Source organism: Sebastes umbrosus, chromosome 15, assembly GCF_015220745.1.
Source record: "Sebastes umbrosus isolate fSebUmb1 chromosome 15, fSebUmb1.pri, whole genome shotgun sequence".
In the NCBI taxonomy this organism is placed as follows: Eukaryota; Metazoa; Chordata; class Actinopteri; order Perciformes; family Sebastidae; genus Sebastes; species Sebastes umbrosus.
In genome coordinates, this window is record NC_051283.1 from 7,207,122 (window position 1) to 7,232,137 (window position 25,016).

The 25,016-nt window shown below is 40.6% G+C and overlaps 1 protein-coding gene across 2 annotated transcripts; it reads right to left on the minus strand.

Annotated features, from left to right (window-relative positions):
- Positions 1-23,880, minus strand: nt5c1aa (5'-nucleotidase, cytosolic IAa). 2 transcript variants are annotated; one of them, XM_037795043.1, is made up of 7 exons: positions 23,295-23,879; positions 18,493-18,537; positions 13,777-13,944; positions 13,543-13,672; positions 6,910-7,032; positions 3,097-3,281; positions 1-2,404 (listed from the first exon to the last, which is right to left on the minus strand). In XM_037795043.1, the coding sequence occupies exons 1-7, from the start codon at positions 23,448-23,450 to the stop codon at positions 2,048-2,050; spliced, it is 1,164 nt and encodes a 387-aa protein (XP_037650971.1). In that variant the 5' UTR covers positions 23,451-23,879; the 3' UTR covers positions 1-2,047. The 2 variants fall into 2 exon arrangements, with proteins under 2 accessions (XP_037650971.1, XP_037650972.1); XM_037795044.1 differs by lacking the exon at positions 18,493-18,537 and having other exon boundaries at positions 23,295-23,880.
- Positions 23,881-25,016: the final 1,136 nt, after the last annotated feature.

The window sequence follows — 25,016 nt, forward strand, 5'->3', positions numbered from 1 at the left end:
GAATGGGAAAATACAGTTCTGTTTTATTCTAATAAATGAGAAAATAATATATGTCAAACTGCTGGTTCGCAAATTCCAAAGGAAACTCTTGAATGATAATCTGTTACACACATATTCCTATCACTCACACATACAAAACTGATCAAATTAAGATTTGCATGTTGGCTTGTCACAAAACATGTCGGGTAATATGACTATGTATTTATATTGGCATTTTTTTATGTTATATGTTTAGATAAGTCTGCTACTGAAGGGTAATGCAGGTATAAGACCTGTCGTTTTGGACAAAATGAGCATTCTGCAATAATCAAATATCTGTTATAGGTCCACAGTAGTCAGAACTCCGCAGGCTAAGGTCATATAGTCCAACCCCCCTCCTGTTCCTTATTTCCATTTCAAGTCTAGTGTCTTCATTGAAACTAAAGGCACCCATTGAAACTTATGACTTTCTATATTTGTTTTGGATTAACAGAATAATAAAATAATACACTTTCTTCAGTAATATGAAATACATTTAACATGCTAAGAGGAGAAACTTTAACATGCTAATGGTGCTGTGTACACCAGGCCGATGGTTGGCCGTTGGAGTTTTATTTTGTGGCAATCGATCCAACAATTGTTGAGATACTTCACTCTGGACCAAATTGTTGGACAGACCACTTTTTAGAAATAGTGTCTTCATTGAAACTAAGGCACCAACTGAAACTTATGGCTTTCTATATTTGTGTTGGACTAACACAGTTGAACATGAAGTGCTATCTCCAGTAATATACAACACATTTTGTATAGTTGCAAACAAACTTTTACATTCTGTTGAAATCAAAGTCTGTAAAATGATTGATGTGTTAACTTTAAATTATGACTCTTGTGCTACAGTATAACTTTTAACCTTATAATTAGGGCTGTGAAAGTTAATACGATAATAATAACAACGGTAACGCGTTAACGCAAATTCGTTTTAACGCCACTAATTTGCTATCTAATAAATATATACATACATTTGCATAAAGCAGGCATATTTTAGTATTAAATACTTGACAAAATCTCCCTTTAAGGTAGATTTTGAACAGATTATTCATTCATATTCATTTATTGCCGACATACAGTGCAGTCTCTGTGCTTTACTTAAAGGTCCAGTGTGTAGGATCTGGCGGTATCTATAGTGGGGAGGTGAGGAAATTGCAACCAACTCAAGCCTCTCCCGTGTGCCAAGCGTGTTGCAGAGCTATGGTGGCTGACGCGAAAAACGCAAATGTCCCTCTCTGGAGCCATTTGGAGCAGGGCCAATGTTTAGAATGTGTCTGTGTGTATGTGGGAAGTGAGTGGTGAAGCAAGAGAGAGAGAGTGGCAGCGACGGGAGCAAGTACCGTTATCGACTTCACCAAGTTAACAGAGTTTGGTTTGTCCGTTCTGGGCTACTCTAGCAACATGGCGGTGCAACATGGCGGACTCCGTGGTGAGGACCCGCTCCCTATGTAGATATAAACGGCTCATTCTAAGGTAACCAAAACACAATGACTCTTATTATCAGGTGATTATACACTAAAGAAAACATACTTATTAATATTGTATTCCATTTCTGCCAATAGATCCCCCTAATTGTTACACACTGGTCCTTTAAGTTATGTAAATATCAGTGAAGTCATTCATTCGGGATCCTCCATTCACTGAAGAGGCGTCTTTTTTATGAGGACTAGTAATGACAGAAATAGCAGATCACCATGGCAATCAAGCACCTTCGAATTTCCCATATACAGTAAAGCGAGATTTGACAAAACACATGAGTATTGGGTAGATTGAGGCATTGAAATGTAACGCTGAGGTTATTCCCAGACCTCTACTTGACCTCTACCCAGGCCTCTAACTCCTAACTTGATGGCATTTAACTGTTTACATTGTGATTAAACAAACTTACAATACAATTGCTACATCATGGAAATGATGCATTTCCACATACGATTCAGTACAAGTTCATCTGAAACCTCTCAGCTTCACTTTGCTCTTCTGTTTCTCTGTCCCGTCCTCCCGTCCTGTCCAGTCCTGCTTACTACTTCCTCACGCTGGGGTTGTGTTTGGGGTTATTTTTCTGTGCAACGCCGTAGGGCACGTGAGCTGCAACGGTGCCCATCTCCGCCGCGCCCTCCACGTGAAACATCTGATCGTCAAAGTAGATGTGCGGCCTGATCTTCTCCAGCATGGGGCCCTTCGGCGCCCCTGCGAGGAACAAGGCCTCGTCGATCTCCAGGCCCCAGGCCCGGAGCGTCTTCAGCGCCCGGATCCCGGAGCTGGCTGCGCTGCGAGCTGTGACCAAGTATGTTCGAATGGGACAGTCCAGGCGCTGGCCTTTAGCGTAAAACTTTTTCTGGAGCTTCCCCAGTGCCTCCAAGAAGCCCTTCAGGGGACCCTGCCACACAGGAAGGAAGCTGTTATGATAAAGCAGAGCTGATGAGATTGTGTGTTCCCTTGCATCATTAAGCCAAGTTCACCCTGCACGACTTTCAAAGTTGTCAGATCTCACTACAAAACTTGCTGTCTTGTAATCGGGAGTCTTTAATCGTCTTTAGCTGTTGTGGTTTTCACGCTACATGACCGACCGGCGACAAAGAGCTGTTCAAAAAGTTGGCACTCACTGTTGAGCTCTATTGAATTAGCACCAATTTAGCACCATTTGTTTTTAAGCCTGCAGAGCTCAAAGCTAATTTCATAATTGCTGTCTGTCTGACAGAACGATGCACCAACTGTCAGTCTGATTCCCGATGCTTTTTGAAACCATTTATCATATAATTTTGCATAATTTATTCATAGAATTATCAGTTAATGAAATGTGTTTTATATCGAGAACATCTGCATAATCATTTACAGGTGATTAGGTCCTGCACGGAAATAGCGAAGTAACGCTATAATGGAGATTAGGGGGTTTGAAGCTTTCATTTTAATTACAAATGACAAAAAAAATAAACCTCACCAATCCTGAGTGAAATGCAATCTGTACTGATTCAATCTATGATTATTTCACACGTAAATGAATAGGATATATTTATGTTGTCAACACATTATGTTGAAGAGAAAATGTCCAAAACAGTGAAAACTACTCACATGATCCAGTAGCGTGTCCTCGTTGTCCCTTTCGTGTTCGAAGAACTTGTCCAGCCCGTGTGCCTTGAAGATGCGCTCAGATTCATCGGAGAAGAGGACAGCGTCACCATCGAACGCCACCCTCAGCTGGGACTCAGACACCTCTGTCAGATTCTCTGTCATGAACATGGTGGCCGCTGCGATGCCTGAACATAAACACAGACGGAGACATCAATAAGAACAGGTTCAACGGTAGATTTGTTGAAAGTAGCAGTGGTGGTTGGACAGTCTTCACTTTATTTCACTTCAGTTCTTTACTTCACTCCACTTCACTTTACTGTACTCACTTTAAATGATACCACCTTGAATACTGACAATCACATGCTGGTTTGATAAGAATCAAGTGAACATGAGACATTATTTGCCAATGCTGCATTCACATGAAATCAGACAGACGGACAATGCATTCTGGACGGCACAGGAAACACAAACAAATAGTATGACGGGATGGCAGGAAGGCAAAGCGAAACACACATGATGATATGTTGCTATGGTGATGTCGTATTGTTGTAAGAATTATTATTTTATTCCATGTAATTATTCTGGTAATGTGTGTAGCTATAAAATGCAGCTTTCTCTTAATATTCTATCGCAAACTTAAACAACTCTCTCCTTGTGAGTTACGTCACATCCGGTTGTAAATTCCGTCGAGGAGGACAGCAAAAAAAGTTAATATTTTAACTTTGGACGGCAATGCCATCTACTAGTACCGTTGCCGGTATTCTCTGCTGGCCTCACCTAATTTAATCGTCTTGCTCTCAACCACTAACATAATATCTGGTTCGCCATCTACCGTCTGCCTGATTCCATGTGAATGCAGCATAAGGTAAAACAGCTTTTACATATCACAATATATTTCACTTCACTTTACTTTAAAGGTCCCATGTCGTGCTCATTTTCAGGTTCATACTTGTATTTTGTGTTTCTACTAGAACATGTTTACATGTTTTAATGTTAAAAAAAAACTTTATTTTCCTCATGCTGTCTGCCTGAATATAACTGTATTTACCCTCTGTCTGAAACGCTCCGTTTAGTGCATTTTAAGGGAATTGCAACAGAATTGCGTTGCTAGGCAACAGTTTGGGTCCATGTTTACTTCCTGTCAGCTGATGTTATTAACATACAATGAAACAGGAAATAAACAGTCACATGCTGGCTGGATCAGAATCAAGTGAACAGAAACATTACTTGTTAAAGATACAGTAAAACTAGCTTTTACTTCACTTCATCACTTCATCTCCTGCTAGAAATCAGGGACAGCTGTAGAGCTATTACAGTAAAAAACGCTCTCAGAACAGATACTGGTAATGGCCTCCAGCTCACAGAAAGTATTAACAAATGGCTTCACAGCTAATTAAGACCTATCAAGTAAAATGTCAAGGACATGAATTGCGTGTGTGCTTCCTACTGAGTCACTGCATTAGTGACACGAAGCGTGTAAGTCACATGAAGAAGTCACCTTGAGAGGTATGTGGTCACGCTGTGATCAATCAGCACTCCAGTTCATTTCCCCTCAGCCCTCTATAGACTGTGACACGTAGATACCATGTGCTGTTTTCTGCTTCTCATTACTACAAAATCAAGATTTCGAAAAACAAAAACCTTTTGTGTCATACAAATCTTGTTTTTCAATTAGTTTAAAACAGGTTTCATCCTTCATTCTGGATTTGCTTTGCAGGATTTTTCATTTAGTTTCCAACCCTATTTTGTCAGCTCTATGTCAGTATTTGCTCTTCCCTTTTTTGACAGCAGTAATAATGCAGCATGAAATGTGCCGCTCTGAACAAATTTAAACCTTCAGAAGCGGTTGTCACCTCAAGTCCGTTAAATTTCACATCAATGGAGTCTGTTTCCAGCTCCTTGTCAGCAGAGCTTATTACTGTAACATCGTGTGTTTCTTTGGCAGAGAGCCGGTCCATCTTTTCAAGTATTGATACTCATTCAGAGCCACAGCCAGAGCTAATGGGATGTTACAGCCTGCTGGTGTTGCCTTGATGTGCCGTGACATGCGGGAATCCATCAAGGAAACACAAAAAGGGGGAATCATCAATATGCTGCTTTATGGTAATGACTGCAGCATGTCAGTCACTGCTACTCAAACAGGACACAAAGAATCCAGAACGTGTACTTGCAGCAAGAATTTAATAGCATCATACTTTTTTTTCCATTTAAAGTGAAGTTTAAAGGCAGTACGGGAGTTTTTCATGTTTTATTCCAACTGCCAAGCACTTTCCAGAATTTTAAATCCTTCTGCCCTCACAACTGGACGTGTAATTATATAAAACTAGAAAAGCATGGTGGATTCCCTATCTGAAGCAAGTTTAAAGGCTGTGGGTGACTGGAAGGTAGGAAATACTCTACAGCATTACTGCAGCTTTAATAAATGATCAGCTGTAATGTAAAGTGTATATAAATGGACTGGATGAAAGTAAAAATCCTTCACTTTCACTGTAACGTGTGGTCCTGCATGTGGGTGTGTATTGTCGTCTCTCCTCTCTCTCCCTCCCCTTTACCTGCCTTTCTTTTCTCCAGGAGTGGAGCACAGCTGAGACTGATAGCTAATCAGGGAGAAGGAAAAGACGGGGGAACTGTGTGTCACGAGACAGACACACACACGTAGGCAGCACAGTTCAGGAGACGTCAGTGTCCGTTGTGGGTTTTTTCCGCTCAATTGGTTGAGGGTGGTGGAAGTGCATGGCTGGCCCAGAGACTTCCCCCACTTTTGTTCTTTTGACCGGGATCTGTCTACTTTATTTGAACTTTGAGTAGGCTGCAGTTATTTTTGTTGACGATATTTTCTTAAAGTAACTGGTTCATGGCGTCCTTTATATGTTTTAGAGCCTTTGTCTGATTTGGGAGGATGTAGCATTTACTCCTACTTACAAATTTAGGAATAAAAGCAATTTATACGTTTCTTAGAAATCTCCAGATAGTTAAAGCTTCAGTAGGCAGAATGTTTTTTGCGTAATTGGGAAAAAACATTCGTAATAACCTTTCGGCATATTGTAATTCAAGTGTTCTGAGAGAAAACTAGACTTCCGCACCTCCTCATGGCTCTGTTTTCAGGCTTTAGAAAATCTAGCCCGTGACGGGAGACTTTAAAGTAGGCATTATAGTAACAGAATATTGATTCATATTTGATCAGCGTTGCCTAGTTTGACAGTTTGATCGGAGTTCGCAAGTGATTGACAGCTGCTCAGAGACGGCAGGTTCTAGCTCGGCTCTGATTGGTTGTTTCCCTCTGGTCTGTGAAATCTTGCAAATGCCATTAGGAGCACCGGAGGACACCGGAGGACACCGGAGGACACCGGAGGACACCGGACACCGGACGACACCAGAGGACACCGGAGGACACAGAGGCACACGCTTTTTTTCAGATTACCTGTCTCATGCACTATACTGTCAGGATATAGTGACCGTTAAAAATAAATAAATAAATAACTTTTTTAATCATATTTGCTCCATTTCTACCAGTGCTGCTTTAATCATGTGATCAAGAACTTTTTTTTACTCCCAAATTAACTCTTTATCAAGTTTGATAAATACGGGCCCTGGATAATATCAACATGCATACCGGAAGATCAGTAACCACATTTTCTATATAAACTGATTGTGATCCAAAAAAAACAAAATGTTAGGACTAAAAAACAATTTGTTTTTCTTGCAGTCATATTTCTTTTTGGTTTTTCTGTATTGTAGGTCATTATCTTTCATTCTAAAGTAACAGATGCCACATAAAATTAGACTTCCTCATCTGTGTGTGTGCATGCTCACCTTCAGACAGCGCTTCCCTGACCTTGTCAGCGTCAGCAGATAGGTAGAGGTTGGTGTGCCAGGCCTTCAGGTAGCCGATAGGACTGCTGCCGCCCGTCATACAAAACCTCTCGATAAACAAGTCTGAGGACGAGAGCAACAAACAGCAACAAGGTTTTAAGTTTCAGTACATCATTAAATGTCAACAGTACATTGGCAGCATTACAGATCCATTACAAAGTATTTATTTATATTTTTACAGACCAAACCAAACAGAAAAATCCTTATTTCAGCTGGGAGCTGTAGCTTTGACTTTATCATGGAGTTCATGATACATAATTTCAGGAGTCACAGGGGGTGAAGTAAAGGGGAGACGAGGGTTCAGGACATGGTGAGAGGATAAACTTACAAACACTTAAAAGGTGGAGAGGGTCCAAAGCGTCTCTAGAAGGGGGTAGAGGGGACTGTGGGAGTGTCTGCTTGCATTTTGGCTGAGTCAGTCTCTTAATTTGCTGCTGATCCAAAGAGCAGCAGAGAGACGGTATGTAGAGAACGAGAGGAGACTGACATTAGGTAGTTGGATCCATGATTACAGAGAGCTGTTCAGGTAAAATGAGCTGAGATTTATGAGAAAGGACACATGGGTGTAAAGTAATAGACTAATGTTGGGATGGGGATGTAATAAAATGTGTTTGAGAAGAGTTGAGGGTTATAATAGAATGATAAAAGGTGGGTGACACCTGTGATAGATGGCGACATAGTAAAAAAGAAGGTTAGTGCGGGCGGGAGATTAATGTGCTGATTATGAAGAGAAAGACAGCAAGGTTAAGACATTTTATTTAAGGCAAGAAACTTGTCTTCTTCCACATTAAAGGGGCACTCAAGCAATTTAGTATTGCACATCCATAAAGATGAGGGACTTGTGAGAGACAGATTTGATAAAAGAACGGTGAAAATCGATGCAGCAGAAGCCAAGATATCCAGACTTTTAGTCATTATTATGGGTCACACACCGCACCAGCTGGATCCTACATTTCCCATACTGCAAACAATAGGATAGTTTCAATAGACCCTCCCCGCTTGGTTAACGCCCCTGATTTTTTAAATCCACAACCACAGTTTGTAACCATTCAATCTAATGGGAAGGCATATAAATAGCACAACATTTCAAGGGCATTCCGTGTGTCATGATGCGTTTTTAGACTTTTCGTGTGTCATTTGTACGCCTCCTTTGCGTGTCGTTTTTTACGCCACGCAACAAAACTATGGTAACGGCCACAGTTAGGTTTACGCAACAAAACCACTTAGGTTTCAAAACATCTTGGTCTTAAAATAACGTACACTAAGTAAAGGGTGTACGGAAACGACGTAACAGAAGTACGGAAAACACGTCACAAATGTCACTAAGGTAACTTCAAAATAACTCAACAATATTTTGGGACACGAACACCGGTGTCCTGTGTTTGTTGGACCCATCCTCCCTCCCGCCCACCATAAGCTTCTTTCTCACTTTTTATTCTACGTCCCTAGCTCTGAGGGTAGCATATTTATGTGGATATGTTTACATTGCAGTAAGTACAGACTACATGGCGTACACCTGACTCACCAAAAGAGAGATTGGCGTTCTTATTGCACGCGTAATGACTTGCGATTACTGAGTCATTCATACGCCATGTAGTGCACCCGGGCTGTTGTAAAACATGTAGTGTCCAAGCCCAAGACAAGGTAACCCTGATGACATCACTATGACATCACAAGGGTTTTTTCAGACTTGACTAAGCCCTCTCCAGAGCCACAAAATTGTTATACCACTGTTTTCACAGGCTGAGTAGCACTAATCATGACTAGTAAATCTATCTCTGACAGGTGAAACTGAAATCTTTTTTTGCCTTCCTTCGACACAAAAACCCCAAAACGAAGCTAACAGGAAAATAAAGTTGCTTCCTGTTACCTAGCGTTCTCTGTAAACACTCATTTTAAATGTCAGTATAGCCGATCGCACAATACAAGTGTTTTATTTCATTGAGCTGTTCTTGCTATACGTTTATGTTTAGAAAACTTTAGGCTGCTATCAGAAAATGTATGATGTGATCGACGTATCCGTGCAGCAGTGCAGGAATTACTGTTTGCATGGATACGCATTGGATGTTGGTTTGTGAAGCACAGCTTTGTAGTTTCCAACTGAAAGAGGATGAAGACAAAGAGATATTTTCCTACTGATTTGGTGTGTGGGCAGAGGTCTTTATGAAAATGCTAATGTGGACAACAACAAAGGGAGTCCTGTTGGTACTAATAAACACTGCCTGCCCAAATGAAATTTCTCTGTGAAACAGTGTATGATAAATAATATTTAAAAGAAATCCTCTGAGACATTTGCCTTTTCTTTTCTTTTCTTATTTTTACAGACAGATATTACACTGAAACACCACAAATGTAAAAGTGGTTCTGCACATCGGGTACCCTTTTCTAACTTTGTGAACGCAGACACTGCAAGGTGCAGATCACTGTGTGTTCCAATGCTAATCCATCATGACAGCACACCATGCTTCATTCACCACACATTTTGAGCCTTCATCAGAGTGGTAACAGGTAGCTTTTCCCCAGCTGACATTTAATTTAATGATACAGAGGCAAACTTTGGATGTAGGTTGTATAGCACGAGCCACCATCTGAGGAAAAACGTGAACTCAGCACCAGTAAACTCTTGTATCCTGATGGTTTTCATGCTTTAGATATATTTTATTTGGATTTACGAAAGTGCAAAGTTGTGTAGTGCAGTTTTAAAAGAAGTAAGAAAGACGGATACAATATGACCCGCAAACAGGCTGAAGTCAGATGGAGATGGAGACTAAAGAAAAGCAGAAAGAAACCGAGGTTCAAAGAACCAACTGTCCTCTACAGATTTCCTAAATGGTTTATTCAGCTTTGTAGTCGGGCCCTGGTGAGTTTGGCCCCTGCGCACTATGCTGTACCTCATCATTTCAAACCTCCCAAGCGTCCCCCTGCCTTTAAGATAAGTACTGGAGCGTGGGAGTCACTCAATGGAAAATGTCCTCACCATTGATGTCTTTTTTTTTCTCCCCCTTGCAAAAATGTTTTCATATCATCTATCTTTGTATGATTTATTTGCTTGTTCAGAAGATCTAAAAGATGCTAATAGGAAAGCAGGAAATCAGCAGGACTGCAGAGACGCTGCTGACACATCAAATAATGAGCAGCTTCATTGTGCAGTTTAACACTTTGCACTCATATCAGCTAGATGCACGTCCATATGGGATGTTATGCATATTATATGCATAATATAAGGTCATGTAGTGGTTCCAATTTTTGATTTCCATAGAGAACGATCATGTCATCTCATGAAAACTCAATTTGCTGCACGCTGAGCACATTATAGGACCTGCCAGTCGTCTTGCCCCTTCGTTCCTGTTGTATACATAAAAGGAAGGGGATTGAAATAACATATCAGTGTCAGGAGAGTGTTCCCACCTGCTTCAAGACAGCCACCATCGTCCCTGCACCTAAAAAATCTGCAGTGTTGAGTCTAAATGACGATCGCCCTGTGGCGCTCACCCCCATCCTGATGAAGTGCTTTTAGAAACTGCTTCTCCAGCACATTAAAAACATCCCAGCCAGCCCGGACCCTTACCAGTTTTATTATAGTGCCAACAGATCGACAGGGGATGCCGTCTCCACTGCCCTCCACTGCTAACAACAACAACAACAACAACCTACATCAGAATGTTGTCTGTTGATTTCAGCTCAGCATTCAACACAATCTCCCCCATGAAACTGCAAACTAAGCACTCTGGACTTGAGTACCACACTGTAACTGGATATTCAACACATTCTCATTCCAACTCGTCACATACTGACGCTTTGTCAGACCCCTCGGCATCACTTTTCGGTCGCAATAAAATTGTGTTTAAAGTTGGGAATTAAACAAAAATACTTTCTTAGGATTAAGAAACAAAACCACTCTAGTTAGGTTTAGGAAAAAACAACATGGTTGGGCTTAAATACGTTTGTACAGTGAAAATGTGACTTAACGTTGTGAACACCTCCCCTCCCCTCTGTGGCTCTTTAAACTACGTCACCACAGCACTTTCTCTGAGCTTTTTCTGTAGCCGCGGATGGGTTTACATTGTAGTTAATGGAAAGCGTTGCACACCGGCACTATAGGGTTCCTTGTGCGACGGTATCACACGTCGAAGCGTTGGTATTTGACGCCCTGGGAATGAGAACGTGCTGGGATATTGGACTTCCTCACAAACAGACCCCAGTCAGTTCAGATAGGTGGTTGATTTTAGAAATAAGGAGGCAAAGACACACACCCCTGTCTACATCATTGGAGCTGAGGTGGAAGAAGATAACAGTTTTAAATTCCTGGGAGTCAGCATCACAGAGAACCTGACATGGTCATCTCATCTCACATCTCCACCCTGCTTAAGAAAGCTCAGAAACGGCTGTATTTATTAAGGAGACTGTGCCAAGTTCTTGTCAACTTTAACAGAGGAGCAATAGAAAGAATCCTGACTGGAAACATTACAAATTGGCATGGGATGTGCACAGTTCAAGACAGAAGGGCTCTGCAGCAGGTGATCAAATCCACCAGAGAACTTCATTGGTACCCATCTACTGAGCATTAAAAGACAGTACAGTACCCACACCAGCAACAGCCCATTCTGCTGTCTTCTGGCAAGCGATACAGAGCAGCTTAGGCTTTGACAACTGAACTTATCCTCCGTACCCCACCATGAAAAAGTAGTTTTGTTTTTTCTTGTGGAGCATAAAGGGACTATAACTCGCATTTCGTGGTGCAACCCTGTGTTGTAGAATGACAATGAATAAACCTTGAACCTTGAAATTGTTGGAGGGCACCTATGCTCGTCATTCGCAGCCTGCCACAGTTGTCCCCAGTCATCCGAATGCACGGGGAGAAACTTTAAACCTTATCCCGCAGCTGTTAAAAAATAGCTGTTGTAAGCAGGTGATGAGATATAAATTAGTGTTTGAATGTTTCTCTGAGGCGCACTCATCCAGTTTCAAATGTGAAAAGTCATCAATCATTTTTTTTTTTTGACTCTGTCACATTCGCTGGCCGACACAGCAGGAATGATGTCCAGCAAAACCCTTATCTCTACCACATCAGAGAAGCCATGTTTTCCTTTTGTTCTGTAGGAAAGGTCAGAGGTCGAATTCGCCGGGCCCCTCATGCAGAGAGCCACCAGAGAGATCTAACATGGAAGTATCTTGCTTTGGTGGCTCCGCTCAGACCTGTTTTTGTTTCGGGCCTCTCGGATTATTCTCACATCCCGAAGGATGCAATCTTGAACTCACCCCGGCCTGAAGCCCTGAGGGCATGAAAACATTTGAGGAGCTGGACAGGAAGTGGTCTGTGAGGAAGACGTCATCACAGGGTCTAAGATTTCCCTAGGACGGATCAGCTGTTCATACACTTTGTTGTTTGTCTCTCAGCTGAGCTTGTGTCAGCTTCAGTATCCTATCTCATTCTGTCAATGTCTTCACATCTTGTACTCCTGACTTTTTTTTTTTTCTGCATAAGGAAACAGTTTAATCCCAGTCCCAAGAAAATAGATGCAACACTGCAGAACTGTGTGCAACATTTGTTGGGCTTGGAACAGTGGACAACCTCTGGGTTTGAAAAGTGAAGCCAATGCCAAAGTGCCTTAAACTAGCATACTTTCTAACAGCCAGCAGGGGACGACTCCTCTGGTTGCAGAAAGAAGTCTGATTGTATAGAAGTCTATGAGAAAATGAGCCTACTTCTCACTTGATTTATTACCGCAGTAAACATTGTAAACATGAATTTATGGTCTCAATCACTAGTTTCAAGTCTTCTTCAATACAGCATGATGTTCATTTAGTAAATGATGGTCCCATTTAGAGTCAAATAGACCATAAAGCAGGGGATGCTTTAGGGTGTGGCTACTTTATGATTCACAGGTCGCTACAGTTTTGAAGTTGTTTTTGTTTTCGTCTTTGAACTTTAACCCTTTCACAGTGTTTTTTCAGGTCATGAATGTTAATTATAACATTTTGGTCGCCTAAAAGTGTCTCATTCAGTGTTCAGTTGTACTTAGCTCCACCTGCTGGTTGCAAAAAAACAATATGGTGATGGCCAACATTGACAAACTCTGGGCTTCAAAACGGCAGTCCACAAACCAATGGGTGACGTCATGGTGACTACGTCCACTTCTTATATACGGTCTATGGCTTGGACATTAGTGGGAAGCCCCGAACACATTGGAAGTTAAATACAAAACATTGCAATTTATTGGACCAAAGTCAATCTCCATAAAATGTATCCACAGAGAGACCCAGTCTGTTACTGTTGCCTCTTTAAGTTTCAGTTTGGCTACATGGAGAGTGAGATAATGATCTTGTCAAACTGGTGTCCATGTGGGTGCATGAAATCTGATATCGTACTAACCTATCAGTGGGCTGTTACGCAATGTCAGGAAGCTATTTAAAGCCACTATTCTGCCTGCCACACTGCATCACTTGATAATGCCACTGAGGGTCACCAAACTCGTAAATCTTCAAATTCTACATAGTGAGGCTTTCACCTCTGAAAAAGATGCTGGGTATAGAGCACCAGTTTCCTCAGCCTGGAGCCACAACTAGACTTACTGTGATGGTTGATGGTGTTGATGAGCCGGATTCCTACGTGGGCGTGGTTGTACGTCACCAAAACGATGTCAAACAGTTCTTCACTCTGCGGGTACAGCTCCCTCAGACGAGTGTTCACCGCCTCCAGAGCCTGTCAGGACACAGCAACATGTCAGTTAAAAAGAAGCTCAGGATAGAACAACAGTCATAGTGATAAATCTGCAGATCAGACTCTGTTGTCTGTGTGACTTTAACCTTGACGAAGGGGAAAGCGGGTCCAGGGGCGAAGGGTTCAGTCTCATGTTCGATTTGGAACCTCAGGTACTCCTCCACCCCTTTCTGCTCAAACACCTTCTGCTCCCGCTCGGTCCGGAACAAGACCCGAGAAGAGACAGCGACGGTCACTGCGTTCTCCGGCTTTGGCTGAAGAAAAAGAAGAGACAAGGTAGAAAATTATGTGAAGAAGAGGAACGGAAAAGAGAGAGGATGAGCGAGCAGTAGTGACCCATTGAGACGATGACTGGAGAACACAGAGAGGAGAGGTGAAAGGTGTCAGAGGAATGGATGGGCCTTTTTTTTTTACCTTTGACCCCTCAAACTAAACCCTACTATAAATACTTTATTTTTTACCCGTGCATGCATATACGAGGGCTGTTACTTTTTTACAAGATACCTCAGGTCATAAAACTTTATCTGGATGCAGTTAAAGGAATTATTCGAACTCTTCCCATCACAATACATGCTGGGCTACATGCATAACTACCAGCGATACATTTCACTCACTGCCATGCCTATTATCTGTTGTAATGCCGTTACACCACAACAAACTGTATGAATGGAGATCTGTCATCATGGTGTCATCTCTAATTATGGGGTAGGAAGACTACGTATGTTTGGCCACATAACCAGCAAGAACCCAATACACTAAAGCTGCAACGGCAACTACACTGAGTACAGTTTACACAAGTTTGTTCCCTTTTTTACTCTTGTACAAATATATTGGGGTTGAGGAGGAAGGATGAATCTCATGTTTCACGTTTTCAAAAATATTTTCTTTGGCCCTTCCCCTTGACTTAGGAACAAACTGCAAAACCTTCCCACCAATATCTTAAAGTCGCTCAATGTACTGAGTTGGAGAAACTCCTTTAACAATAAATAACTAAAAGAGAAAAAAGCATAAAGAATTGAAGATTATGTACTCCAATTAATAAATATATAAATAATAAACATTTGATACCTTAATAGAAAAAGTGTGGCAAGTATACTGCCAAGACACAAGAACTGGTACTTATGGCACAATTATTGAAACCACTAACTGATGTAGCCGATCTATTGACCAGGTATGCTTAACGCTAAGCAAATTGTCTGCTTTACGAGTATGAAATTGTAAAACACACTTTTTTTCAAATAACTACACATCTACATTAGACACATCATTCAAAAACTAAAAGCCTGTGTGTGCTGGTTGCTCAATTATCAATCACCTGTACCCAGAATGCATCTCTGAAAACACCTGTAACCAATTAGATCACTTAGAAATCAGAGCTTGAACACTATAAATAGGATTCAGGTTTGCTCTTTGAAGTGCACACCAATGGAGGCCAATTTTTGAGATAGAGGTAGAGGAAGTATTTGTTTCTGATACTGAGAATAAACAAATGTGTTTGTTTCCCCATTGCATTTGCGTTCATATTCGCAGCATGCTAAAAATGAAAATGCCAAAGATTCTAAATAGTGTTTTATGTTCAGCACGTTGGTGTGCAGTTGGCATGAGGAAAGAGCTATTAAAAGCTATTTAATTGATGTTTGTGTGTAAAGTTGTGATGCAAAAAATGCTAGCAGAGTTTATATAGTTTTGAATAAAGTGTTTGCTTTAGCAAGAGATGTAAGATATTTTGTATTTTGTGTATGTGTTTGGTTTTGTATGTACTGTAGAGTTTCAACAAAGAGGGGCCCTAGTTTTAGAAATTGTGTTTTAGCAATTCCAAAACACTGTAAACAATACGCTCACCACTCAGAGTTGCTATTTAAGAACAACTGGTTTTGGTCATAGTTAAACACAAGCTGTTGCCAAGTGACAACTTATTATTTACATTGCCCTCAAATTTCTGTTTGGTGGACACAATTAACAGACTTGTTCCGCCCCAATGTTCCTCAGAATCACTGTTTATACACTGATAGTTGCTGATTTTGTAGGTACATCTATAGCTGGTTAGCTCCCCAACACGCTATTCCTACAACAAATCCTACCTTTGTTATGTTCATCGTGTTCAGTGTTTGTTGAAAATGTGTCATGAGTCAACTCAAGTCATTTAGGAGGTTGTGTTGTTAAATTATATTGCATAAAACTGATAGAGTATTCTAATATGTATTAGTGTGTGTGATTCTTATCAAAGACTATTCCAAACTCTAATGAACTCTTATGAACAGTACTAGATGGCACAGTGGGCTCATGTTGCCTAATGAGTGTGTTTACGCTCAGGTGCTGGTGTCTGAAAGGGGAGGGCAGCATTCTTATGAGGGCAGCAGGCATTAGTGCCCACAGTGGGCAGCTGAACTCAGGATGCCTGGGTGGTGGGAAGAAAGCGGCAAAGGGGCAGAGGGGGATGATTTAAACTAACCAATTTAAAGTACAATAATGTTGCTCGGTAAAGTCGTTGTACCAGTGCACACAGCTTTGCCTAAATATGTGGTTGAATGGTGCTTTTGTTTGGCTCTAAATCCTGCATGTTGCCTATAATAATCCAATTATAAGATGAATCTAATAATATAGATAATGTCGACTATTTTATTGCTTAGTAGTACCGTGTTAGTACAAACATCCATACTCTACTGGAAAAATACAAATGTGTGCAATGCAAAAAGGCAAGAGCACATTACAGCAATATAAATAATGCATGCATCTGAGTCAATATGTGTCCACAGCCAGTCTGTGTGTTTGCAGTGAGGTAATAAAACACATGCATGTTTGTGTTCATGCGCCGATGGCTGTGTGCTGGTAAATAGGCCACAAGCTGACAGAGGCACTGATTCACTGTCCCTCTATTTAGCCTTATTCCATCACAACACCACTGCCTGCTGACAAGTCACCTACTAACACACACACACACACACACACACACACACACCTTCATCACTTTGTCAGGATTAATCCTGACCCACATCTAAATCTGATTAAAGTCAAATTTGAGATGATAACACTGTCTGCAAAGTCATGCAACGGGTTTGTATGATGATGATCACATATATGTTTTGAATGTTATCATTAGATTCAATCAATTTGACTATGTATATGACACTAAGTTTTTGCCGCACAAACATACACATCACCTTCCTGCATGCTTTGCCTTCATATAGCAATGTATCCAAACACAGGCACAGTGTGTAAAGCTAATTTGTACCACACACTGATGAGACTAGTGGTGTTATTTTGTCACCAGAGAGAGAGAGAGAGCTTCTCCCCAGGGTGCATGTGAAGGTTGCTATTAATCAGGACAGAACTAAATTAACACACAAGACCTTCAATAGTGCAAGACTGGCAGTGGCGGGCTAGCCATCGGGAAGCTTGGGAATTTTCCCGGTAGGCCGGTCTTGTCACGGCCAGTCTTTCTTTTTTTTTTTTTTATAAATATCCTTATTGAGTTACAACAAGTTTAAGTGTAGGCTACAACCCCAGCAATCCAACACGTTCTCACTCTCAACTCGTCAAATACCATCACTTTGTCAGTGGCCTTCAGCATCGGAGACCGACACATGGGGTACCCCCCACACGGACCAGGGACGGCGTGTCAATATATGCTTGTTATATATTTTGTCCTTTAAAAATAAACTTCCATTTTCACAGGAAGTTAGGTATAGGCAACATAACCACTTAGGTACATGTAGGGTTAGGAAATTGTCGTGGTTGATGTTGACTTCGCTCACTAATGACTCACGCGACTCATGTGACTGACAATACCGACGAATCTCGTGATTAAAGACTGAGGTGACAAAATAACGTCAACGTTAATTTTAGTTTCACACGGGACAGCAGTCTCCTGGTTGAAAGTCACACCACAGTCACCACGTTAAACACGGTGGTAACGTGAGCTGACGAGTGCAAAATATATTTATGTTGATAAAAATAAAAAACCCAGAAAGAACATGATAGGAAACACGTATATGTATCTTTCAGGACCTTCGATTCGCTTCGGCCATCTTCAGGATTTTCTGATAACCCGTTGGCAAAATAAAACGAACAACAGAGCTAACATGAGGATAAAAGACGACGCATACCAATGTCAGCATTATATCCTGAAAATAACACAGAAAGAACATGAAAGAAAACGTGTAAATGTACAGTGTCTTTCAGGACCTTCAACCCGCTCGGAGGCTATCGTTACACTACTTTTGGCGCAACAAAATTCAGACTGCAGCTAAATTTGTGACGTTAATCTCAGAAAATTAAAAAAATATTTTTTACCCGCAAATTCATGACTATAATTTCAGAGAATATTCAAATTTTTTCTCGTAAATTTACAATTTTAATCTCGGAAATTCTGTTTTTTTTCTTGGAATATTAACTTTTTTTTCACCTACAACAGTCCTAAAATGCCGTCATATATAGCAGAGCATATAATATGGCAACTAATATTAAAATGAAAAACAACACAGGAGCATGAGGACACAAATCAAAGAGCCACAGCGCTCTGTGGCTGCAGTAAATTAGAGCTTTCTGGTCCATTAGCTCAGTCCAGCAACCAGTGACTATCCAGTACGATATGAATCAACATGACAGCACACGTGACGATGCGTCGGGTCGGGTTGTTGGTTAGTAGAGTTGGGGGGTGTCTCCGTGATCATGCAGGCACAACAACAGCCGTCACAGAGGAGGTTAAAAGAAGGTGAAAAGGCAGCGGGTGATGGTCATACGATAGCCATGGACACAACCTTTGACCTCACGTGATGATGATGATGATGGCACATACTTACGAAAAACACGCCTCCCTCCACCTTCCGGGCTCGTCTCCCTGTCACCTTAGCACAATGACAGTTTGTTTTTATTCAGAGATTCATTCATTTTACATCGGAGCTTCATTCACATCCAATCCCACACATGCTGACACGATGTGTAGTTTGGTTAAACACGGGTCTCTTTACCGAGTACTGCTCAGAGACGGCCTTGCTGGTGTACGAGACCTTTTGGTGCGGCTTATCCATTAGACTCAGTTTGCTCTATGAATAACATGTCACACAGTCTGAGGCTGATCCCAGAGGCCTTTGCTGTGATTTGATACTGGTGGTGTTAACAGCTTGCCCTCTCTCACTGGGAATGCATCGATCGTAAGGCTCTTCTGTACGGGAACCCATGTGATCACCTTCTACTTATTGATTTTTGCGACAGCAAAGGCAACTGAATATAATTAAACCTGCTGGGAACGAAGACTAAACATTCACGTGTGTTTATTTTATGCTGCACTTAGGTATTACAGCACCATAAAGCACAGAAATAGGAAATTGTTGTTGAACCTTCCCCCTCCTCTCTTCTTCTTTCCACTGTATATTTCATCCTGCCAGAGCTCTGCCAGATCAGCAGGACTGGTGTCTGTGCATAACCCAGATCCTGTGAGTCATCTATTGTTTAGGATTACATATAACTGAATCTGTGAGACATCCCATCCGTCCATCTGAGAGTGAAAAAGAGGAGAAGTGGAGAGGGATTTCCTGACAGAACAGAGGGGAACAGTGTGGGAAATAAAGAGGTGAATGTGTGAGCAGAGAGTGACGGGTGGTGGGGTGAGAAGCAGTGATATTTATAGATTAGTAAAAGGCCAGTGATGATGCAGTGTGTTCAGGCCTTGGCAGATAAGGTAACAGGAGTGTGGCTGGACACTCTGCCAGTAACAGCAATGCTAATGTACTGGCTTGTCGAAAATATTAAAACCAAATACAAGTCAGGGATTTTGAGTCATTTTGATAACACTCTATGGCTAATTCTCAATATAATTCCTTTACTCTGCACATGTTTGTGTTTATATTCCAACTGCATCTTAGTTTATTTCTTTGTACATATTGTAAACGAGATTTATTTTTGATCTCAATGGGACTTCCTGGTAAAATAAAGGTAAAATAAAATAAAATATAAATAAATAATATATTTATTCTGATATTTATTACTTACATAGAGCAACTCAGCAAACGTGCAATATCCAGAAGTGCAATATCTTACTGTTTTTCAGCCCAGTCTCACGGCAAAGCGTATAATAAACATGTCATAAGCATGTCAGTGTCACCTTTTGCCTCGCCGAGGCATGAATATTACACGCCTGCATGAAGTGACGTGAAGTATTGTCACGTGACGTTTGTCCATGACGTTTGCTCCATGCTATAGTTTAAAAAGTTAGAAAGACCACCACTGGTGGATGGGAGGGGAGGTGCATGGGTCTAACAAACACAGGACTTTCAACCAGGAGACCATGTGCACTTACATTATGTTGTTTCCATAAGTTTTTTACTTAGTTTACGTACTTATTTTAAGCCAAACCATGACGTCTTCACTTAACCTAACAAAGTGGTTTTCTTGCCTAAACCTAAGTGAGCAGCTTTGTTACCCCCTGCTGGTACTGCACGTTAATACAGGCGTGTAATTTTCACGTGTATGCGAGGCAAAACGTGACACTGACACGCTATCCTCTGGTGGACAGACGGGTCTAATACACGATTTGGTGTGACATTGGGTTGTGTTTTCATAGGTCACAGCAAATAAATATTTTCTATTTTTACTAGATATTTTTACCCCTTGTATTTTTAAGACATACTTTCATACTCATATTTCCATTTCATGTGTAGCCTTAAAAATGTTAAATAAAATATAAATATTGCTACTTGCCTTCACTGACAAATCAGTTGAACCTACTGGTGCATGATGGATGACAGAACTGTTGTTTTATTACTAAAAAGACTGACAAAGTAAAGCAACATTACAGTAAAATTAAGAGATAAGGCAATTAACAAATTATTGTATTGCAGCTATAGAGCTATAGTTATTCTTAGCAGGCTAAGTATAAAGAAAAATATAAATTGATTGTTTAACCCCACTTCACGTTATCTTGCATACATGGAAAATCATGACAGAAAACAATTAGTTTGGCAAATGTTGCTTTGAAAAACAAGTTTGGTTGGGGTTACAGAGTGTAAACTTCCCCCATATCCTGCCGCTAAACTGTGATAGCATGCAGGCTCGGCTTATACACAGTAGAGAACTACAACACAGTGTACACAACTTTTTATGAACATAACCTGTTGCCCTACACAATGTTCGTTAATTATGTGCATGATAACGTTTGCAGCATATAAACACCTTTTGCGCTTGTGTTTTTTTTAAAGCAATACTCAGCTCTTTCCTTTCCACTGATTCTATTTATTATTTTGTCATTAACCTACAGCCCCTGAGTCATTTTCCTTTCCTGGTCGTCACCTTCAGTGTATAGATGAGAATGGGCTTTAATTTAATATGAATGCTACTTAATTACATTGACCTGGCCATTTAATGTTAATTAAAATGTTAAAACTAAAATGAAAAGACCTTTCTTTTTTTATCAATTACTTCTGTTGAGTAAAAGCTCCCATTAAAACAATGTAACACCTTCCATTATTAGGCCATCCCTTATTATCCATTAAAATATATATAACTGTTAACGCTTAATGAGGTGAATGTTGTCACTTGACTCAATCAAACCTTCTAAGATTACTGTAGAAATGAATCTTTTTGGAGGTAAATACAAAGTCACGATTAAAAATGTGTCTTTGCTAGAATATTAATATTAAATCTACGGTATGATAATATGTATGGTTCCATTTAATCTGCTTGCACCAAGAGGCTACAATGAAACACATTTGTATAGAAGAGAGAAAGGGGGATTTTGATGTAAAAATTATATAAAGAAAAATCTCTTTTTGGACATTTAGATAGCATCTTGCAAGAGATAGTCAGTACAAAGGTTTGGAAAGTGTAATTTTTATTGTGATGTGTCTTTAAAAATACAGTATGTATCATGATAAGAAACATCAAGTTTAATGTGGTGATATTTATTGTACTTAGTTCATAATAATGAACAAAAAATGATGTTATCACAGCCTTTATTCTGCTCAGTTATAACTGTCATATTACCATCTAATTTCATTTGAACAAAAAGCCCTACTGTGTAATCTGTGTGGTCCATTACCTCTGATGAATAATCACATGCAGTCACTAATGCTGTCACTACAGCAGAGATGTAACTGTGCTCTCCATTAGGCCATACATCTTTATTACAGCCATGTAAAGCAGTGATATTTAGATGGATATAGTTAAGCAGTATATCACTGCCATGTGCTGGATGTTTACAGTCTGAAAATACACCACTGTGGTCGGCCGCGCTAATCCTCAAACAGCAGAGATTACTCAGCTTCTAGCTACTTTTAGCTCCAGCACCTTGACTCAGTTCGCTCACCAGTATTTTGCTCACTCGTTTCCTGTAACACTTGCTCACTAGCCTGTTATATATAAAAACATATATGATAATAATTCTGCTCAGCACCCTGTCCCCTGATTCCCTGGAAAAGCTGGTGTGTCCTGTACAGTATGTTGACGTCCTGCAATGCAATGAACAGCACTAAGCCCCGCCACTGAGCGTCTACTTCTCTTTCACTTGTCAGCTTGGATTCATGTTAACTTTTTGCAAGCTGGATTTTTGACTTCTCAGAAGTTTCTCAGAAGCAAACCTGCTGAAGGGCAAAACTCTGGACCTGCTAGTGGTGGAGGAAAACCTCAGTTTGGGGATCCTAGTGACGTTCACAATATAAATCAAAGTAAACAAAATTATAGCTTCTAATTCACTTTCACTGAAGAACATCTGTTCTATAAAACTCTGCTGTGGCATGCAGTGATAGTTACATGTGAGATATATCATTTATATTGTCTTATTAATCTGCTGTGAGTTTAGCTTCATACTCTTATTTTGAAATACAGACTATGTTATACAGTACATGATGTCCTCAACCAAAGAAATTCAGACTATGTTATACAGTACATGATGTCCTCAACCAAAGAAATTCTTAACTAGTCAACTGATCCATTAGTTGATTTAATCGACAGTTCTGTAAAACTGAGTTTCTCCACAAAGAATCAAACAAAAGCACTACTTTAAATCTGGTGTTTACCAGAGATGTGCTCATGAATTTCTTGGAAATAAATCATTCAGCATAAAAAAAACAACTAATCGACTAAAGAAATCTCAGTTGACTGAGATCAAAACGGCCGAGTAGGCAGCCCTATTCATGATATCATAATCTTTATGAGCAAAAACTATAACTAATTGGACAAAATCAGAATTGCATTGTCATCAATGATTTCTGAAGAAAGTGAATTACCGCTCTAATAAACTCTGAACTCTTTCTGTGACTCTGCTGCTCATTCATCACTTACTTTCACACTCTTCTTGTGCTTTTGGATGCTTCACTGTATGTGTCTGCCATTCCATTCTTAATATGGTAGAAGGGTGTAATAGGAGTTTGACACCAGATAAACTCTCTGATCTCAAAAAGTCAAGACACTCTGACCTCTTCTAACCCCCCCAACCTCCATATATGAGCTACACTTTAAAGGCTGCACGTGGGCGAAGTAAACATCTGTCTCTAAAGAGTAAGCTGTGGAAAGCAGCAAAAGGACAGATGAGAAGAGAGGAGGACAGTAAATGTCTTTGCATCCAGATCTCTATAACAGACACAGACAGTCACATGTGTACATGACTTACTGGTTTTGGCTTGGTGGTGAGGCCCAAGTGGTCCTGATCAAACTCTCCTTTCTCTTCCCATGATCCTCTGCTGTCCCCGTTGGACGAAGGGGCAACTTTGAGCTCTTTGACCTGTCCGCTCATCACCTGTACAGGGTCCAGACTCATCTTCACCATAGAGAATCACCCTCTTCTGGCACCCTCTGACCTATCCTGACTCCTCGACCTTTGATAAAGACACAATTCTCTTCTTCTTCTCCTGCAAGATCAAATGTCCCGCTGCAGTCCGTGGCATCTATCGAGACACTCCTGTCACGTACATTGATAACAGGCAGTATAGTTTGCTGGACTTGTATACCTGCCCTGTGGAAACAGCCCAAGTGTGAAGAGCGAACGTGTTCACTCTTCTGTCTCCTGTTCACTTGTGTGTATCCTGTATGTCCCTGCTAGAGGACACGAAAGACGCTTGCTGCTCCACACCGTCACTCATTCACAACCATTCTCCTACACACACACACAGTCTATCCTTTGGAAGAGTGTGTTGCAGACTGTGCAGCAGTCCATCTGCTGCTATCTCTGAGTGTCTCTCTCTCTTTCCCCTCTCACTGACCCCCCTCTCTCTCTGTCCCATTCAATCACTCTCTCAGCTCTTTCCCCTCTGTCCTCCCGCTGACCAATCACAGCCCTGCTTCCTTATTCAGCATGGCTCCAACCCCACCCCTCGCTGTCCCTTGTTGACAGTGCAATTTGCCCAAGAGGCTCATGGGACACACACACTAGTATACACAGTACACAGGAAAAAATAGCCATAATGATAAGCCCTTTAATCTGGAGGCAAATCTAAATGTTTTTTTTTTTTTAAATAAGTGAGATAAGCTGATTTTGCATGTCAGCAGACATTTTTAAAACCTCCCATTGGCAGATTTTGTCTTTATTTTAACACTTTTTTTTCACATATTCACTCTAATCTGAACATCATAAGTAATATAAATAAGAAAGTAAACTAATATAACAAAAAGGAAATGAGAAACAGGCATATAGGAAAGTAAAAACAAGTTGGGAAAGATAATAGGCTGAGAGGACGAGGGTTGATCGGGGAACGGGGAGTTAAATTAGCCCTAAAGGTAGCAGATAATGGATGTAACCTTCATTTAAAACCAAGGTTGTACACAGAGAGGGCCATTAGTGTCCTTACTCATGCATGCTGAATGAAGCACTGCAGTGCCGACAACAGCCAAACGCCTCTGAGGCTTTACAAATTAATTTATCTGTTAACTACATGGAAAGTGATGTTTCTGTCCCTTCGTAGTTCGTTTTACTCCCTGATGATCTACACTTTGTTATAACTGGTGGTATGACCAGAGTCGTGACAAAAACAAGAAGAGAAAGCGTACCGTGCCTGGATATTGGCTTCACTTCGTTGCCTGCCAGTGCAGTTAAGTAGAGACCACCCAGGTGAATAGGGTAAAAAATAACTAATATCACTATGAAAGTTCCCCAGTTGATTATTTATATCAAGACAATTATTTTTTGTGTTATACGTTTTCTGAAAATGTACATTTAAATATGAAAATGAGGCATTATCTTATCAAATATTCCCAGAACAGAAATCTGAACATTGGATAAAGCCAGGTTAAAAATTCTTGTTTCATTCTGTTGACATATTAGAGTCCAAGTTTCTTACTATGGGGATTTTGGATATCTTTTTGTATCACTTCGTAAGTTAGAAAATACTCTCAACAG

Coding starts and splice junctions, on each gene's coding strand:
- nt5c1aa (XM_037795043.1), bottom strand. CDS start 23,450: ATGGTGAAGATGAGTCTGGACCCTGTACAGGTGATGAGCGGACAGGTC. Junction 13,673..13,776: donor CCGCTTTCCCCTTCGTCAAG/GTTAAAGTCACA, acceptor GTGTCCTGACAG/GCTCTGGAGGCGGTGAACAC. Junction 2,405..3,096: donor AGGACACGCTACTGGATCAT/GTGAGTAGTTTT, acceptor CCTGTGTGGCAG/GGTCCCCTGAAGGGCTTCTT.